Source organism: Manacus vitellinus, unplaced genomic scaffold (genome assembly GCF_001715985.3).
Source record: "Manacus vitellinus isolate BGI_N305 unplaced genomic scaffold, ASM171598v3 scaffold_61_pilon, whole genome shotgun sequence".
Taxonomy (NCBI): domain Eukaryota; kingdom Metazoa; phylum Chordata; class Aves; order Passeriformes; family Pipridae; genus Manacus; species Manacus vitellinus.
The window spans coordinates 2,517,544-2,522,222 of record NW_021940696.1 but is presented as its reverse complement, the minus strand read 5'-3'; the positions used below and the strand labels follow the sequence as shown (position 1 = coordinate 2,522,222).

General features: G+C 52.1%; 2 protein-coding genes across 2 annotated transcripts in view; one reads left to right on the top strand and one right to left on the bottom strand.

Moving 5' to 3' along the window:
- Positions 1 to 3,361, bottom strand: part of LOC115307855 (exocyst complex component 6B-like) — a 90,385-nt gene extending 87,024 nt beyond the window's left edge. The window contains exon 1 of the mRNA XM_029963723.1: positions 3,273 to 3,361. Coding sequence (XP_029819583.1) covers positions 3,273 to 3,361 — 89 coding nt within the window. The remainder of the gene's footprint in view (positions 1 to 3,272) is intronic.
- SPR (sepiapterin reductase) overlaps positions 3,360 to 4,679 on the top strand; it is a 6,518-nt gene continuing 5,198 nt past the window's right edge. Inside the window, exons 1-2 of the mRNA XM_029963722.1 lie at positions 3,360 to 3,419; positions 3,476 to 3,734. Of these exons, the coding sequence (XP_029819582.1) occupies positions 3,360 to 3,419; positions 3,476 to 3,734 (319 nt within the window). The remainder of the gene's footprint in view (positions 3,420 to 3,475; positions 3,735 to 4,679) is intronic.

Here is a 4,679-nt window from a genome sequence, read left to right as displayed (position 1 = left end):
CAGCAGCTCCACGTCCTTGTGCTGTTGTTCCCAGGGCTGGAGCAGCTCTGCAGGGGGGTCTCACCTCAGACAGGGCCAGAGGGGCAGAATCCCCCCCTGCCCTTCTACCCACGCTGGGGGATCAGCCCGGGATGTGGGATCAGCCCAAGATGTTTTTACCAAGGGGCAGAAATCGAGTAACCCGGCAAAACAAAGCACAAGGTGATTATCACCCATCTGCTCCTCTTCCCTGTTGTGTGAGCACCATTCTGAGCCCCGCTGGCCCCGGGGTCACCCTGAGCCCCACTGAGACCCACAGACCCCCACGGGAGCTCCTCTTCCCTGTTGTGTGAGCACCATTCTGAGCCCCGCTGGCCCCGGGGTCACCCTGAGCCTGATGTTCAGCTGATTCCCCACCCTCACCTTCAACTCCGGGGATAAAATTTTCCATTCTGTAAGAAAAGCTCCATTCTTTGTCGCTGGACACGTGGGATTTGGTCACCTTCGCATGAATATTCATGGCTTGCATCTGCCTTCGGGAGCAGCCTGGGATTTGTCCTTGTCATTTGCTGCCACACAAACTTTGTACCATTTGAAAGCCCCGTCCGCAAGAAGTTTATTTATTCTTACCAGTCACTGACACAAACAAGCTGAATATGTATTGTTCTGATTTATTAATCAAATCATCATGCAGGACCAACACAAATGCATCAAAGATGCCTGTTCCCAGCTCATAATCTCCTTGAAAAATGACACAGTTTGCCTGACAGATCCTATTTTCTTTAAGCCCATCTGGCTGATGTTAACTCTTTTATGTTCCCTTAATTTCCTACTAATGAAGTTCCATGTAATTGGGTTTAGTGGGATTGACAACAGCCTGAGTTTTTAGAGTGCTTTAAAAACTCTCCCTTTTAGTTACTGACCTCTCAGTGTTTTCCAGTGTTCCAGAACTTCCTTAGTGTGCCAAAACACCTTAAAAAAATCAATGTAACAGGTCAGGAAGCTGGAGGAGCCTTTTCATAGCCCCTTGTGCAGGTTCCCTGCTGGTTCAACGATCTACCTCTGTGATTGCTCACTTATTCCCTCACTGCTGAAATGAAAAGTCATCACCACTGTCTACAAAGTACTGCAGCACCCAGGATCTCCCCAAATTCAGAACCGGTTGTCCTGAGTCACCAGAGCGATGCCATTAGCAGAATTTCTTTCCTTTTTGCTTTTTTAACCTTAACAATCCCTTGCAGATCGCGTTTATTTCAGGTTCTCATTTTGTGCTGATCCATTTTCAGCATCTCCTGGCTCCTCTGCTTCCTTACCTGCTTCCCCCTCTCCCTGCTGGCCTCTTCCCTTCCAGCTGCTTCCATGCTCTCCTCCCCCCTCCTCAATTCAGATGGTGACAGGAGGGCACGATGCCAAGCTATGCTTAGACTCGGTCTCTCCTGTGTCAGTCAGGAAAACACTTCCCAATGGAAAAAGGGAGTTAGTGAACAGATCCAGGAATTAGAAGTGGAAAGAAAGGATCAAACGAGGCCAGATGCTGTTGAGTGGAAGACCAGCCTCCTGCAGGGACCTCAAGCAGCTTCTCTGGGCACATCCCTTCTTCTTTTGGAATGTGGACTGGAGTCCCGGCGTTGCCCCCACACTCTCCTCCTGCTCTCCCTCCTGCCTTCACCAAACCCTTTGCCCCCAGGCTGGGCACCCTCAGCGTTTGCTTCCTCCTCCCCTTGTCCTTCCTGGACCAGGAAAACCACGTGGGATTTCCAGAGCAGTAACAACGCCCCGGGTGCTGACTAAGCCCACAAATCACTGATCCTGTTTGCTCTGGGCATGCAGCAGCCTGGTTTCCTTCTCAAAGGCTGACCTTTATCCCCCTCCACCCCAATCCCAGGGAATAAACACACCCCTGCTGCCCAGAGAGGTGCCTGTGTCTCATTTATCCCCCTCCACTCCAGTCCCAGGGAATAAACACACCCCTGCTGCCCAGAGAGGTGCCTGTGTCTCATTTATCCCCCTCCCTCCGCTGCCTTCCACATTTTTGCCACGCGGTGCCAACTGAAAGCACCCGCCCTGTGCCCATAAAATGCAACCTTGCCCTTCCCAGGGGGGAAAGCTCATGGCTTGGCTGCCTTTTTTGCAGGAAGGAGAAAGGGATGGTGTTGGGATGGAGAGGCAGAAGAAGTGAGTAACCAGAGGGAGCCACTCCTGCTTCATGGCTGCTCCCGCTTTCCGGAGGGTGGGAGAAGCACTGTCAGCAGATGCCACCTCGGAGAAGGGCCACAGCTCCCTCTGAGCTGGTTGTCACTATCCCACACACTTTGATGCCACCCACAGCAGTGGCAGCAGCCGGCCTGGATTGCCAGAGGCTCTGGATGGTGAATTATAGGGATTCCACCCTGGTCCTGCTGCTCCCGGGCAGGTGCCCTCGCCCAGACCTGGCTCCCTGTGGTTTATTGCTCCTACAAACATTCCTCCACACACATCCACAACCACAATATAATCCAGCCTTCCACAAGATATTTATGGAGGATAAATCCACATTCTCCAGCCATTAGGCTCTGTACTTAAAATCCTGCTCCGCTTTACTTTTCAGCACCGACATAAATTTTTAAACCTCTCTAATATTATTGTACTGTTCCCTAAATCCCTGACTGGGACATACCTGAATGCTTCTAACTATGACTCTTGTTTTCACATCTATTTTATTCTGCCTTTTTATCTGAATACAAGAAATTAATAGCTCGGACAGACTGAAACAGTGCCAAGGTGAACTTCAGCCATGGAGCTCTGGCTTCAGCCTTCGAGGAGGACTTTTCAAATCTGAGTTTCTGCTTCAATTAAATATGGTTTGGGGATGTCTGGTGGCAATTTTGGGGCGAAGATCTTTTGGCAAGTTGTACTGGGGTTTCTAAAGTCCCACCAAAACCCACATGGTGTGGTTTAACTTCGTCAAGGCGGGATTTGAGGACCTGATGGATCCCCATCTGAGGCTCAGAGCTGCTCCATCTGGGAATCCTGTGCTTGGGCTGCATGATGGCAGCCACAATTTATGAGGACGAGGGAGACACTCCTATCCCAAAATGTGGGGAGATCTCCTCAATACACGCTCCACTTCCCATCCCAGACAGCTGCAGGAGCGAAATTCCTGCCGTGCCACTCGGCCCATCCTCATTATCCCTGCTGCCACACAACCCAGCTGGGTGGCAATCCTGCTGGATGGAGCAGGGATCTGCTGCCATCCAAGCCATCCTGTCCTTAGGAGGTCACACAATTAGCTGCTGAACACGAGGAGATCCCACGGTCGGGGTGGCCTTTGGGCGACTAAAACAACAACGGAGCTCAGGAGGGAAACCACGGTCCTCCCTTCCCGCTGCCCGTGGGTAGCCATGGCAACGGTGACAACAGCCAGGGCCACCTCGTGTGGCTTCCAGCCCTGCCCTTTCTGGGTGGGGAATACCCAGGGCCCTTCCTGAAAGCCATTGTTAACAGGCCTTTGCCAAAGGAATTCAACGCTTCCTCTCCAACATCAGGGAGCCCAGGCAATGCCACGGCTCAGCAGCAGCAGCAGCAGCAGCAGCTCCATGGCATTCCCAACACCCTGGCGGGGTGTGGGGTGGGTTTTCCACCCCTGGAAGCCCTCCTGCCTTCCCCTGGATTTGTGGGAGCCCTGTTCTATCCATCGGAAGCCACTGAGAGCGTTTCAAACGCTCACAGCAACCCAGTGCCAAGAGGATTTGGGCCACCACAACAAAGCAGCTCAGGTGGCTTTTCCAGACAAATCCAATAAGTGCTCTCTCAAATAATGGATAATTTGGGCAATTCTGATTATACACCCAGTGGATATTTAAAACCAGTACTGGCAAGAGAAATTTTACTCCCCTGGCACTTCTTTGCAGCAGTGACTCTCCCTCTCCCTGCACTGCCCAGGAGTGGAGCCCTCAGGCCCTCGCTGTCCTCCCAGGATCCCCGGACTAAGATCCCAGAGATCCCTCTGGATTTTCAATGTCATTGACACAAACAAACCTTGGCACAGCTGCCCAGGGCGGTGGTGGAGTCCCCATCCCTGGAGGGATTTAAAAGCCCTGTGGATGTGGCCCTTGGGGACATGGGGCAGTGGTGGCCTTGGCAGTGCTGGGGGATGTTGGACTCGATGATCTCAGAGTGCTTTTCCAACCTTAATGATTCTGTGATTCCATGACACCTAGTGCTGGTTGTCTCAACTACAGCCTGAGCCCAAACACTGATGGATTTTGTGGTGTGGATGATTTTATGATGCTCAGTGTTCTGGATCCAGGGGTTTTGTGATGTGGATGATTTTGTGATGCTCAGTGTTCTGGATCCAGGGGGTTTTGTGATGTGGATGATTTTGTGATGTTCAGTGTTCTGGATCCAGGGGTTTTGTGTTGTCCATGATTTTGTGATGGTCAGTGTTCTGATCCAGCTTCATCAGCCTCTCTCTTTGTGAAGGTGACGAGGTGCCTACACCGTGTTGTCCCAGTAGGAGGGAGTTCCACAGGCTCTGTCCACATCAGGACCAGAGCTGTGCAGCAGGAGCAAATCTCTGAGGGGACCAGGATGGTGCTGAGGGACCAGAGTCCCCACTGTGACAGGACATGAGGGACATGGAGCATATTCCATGGTTTAAGAGAAGGGTGGGGAGGCCCTGGCACAGGTTGCCCAGAGAAGCTGTGGCTGCCCCTGGATCT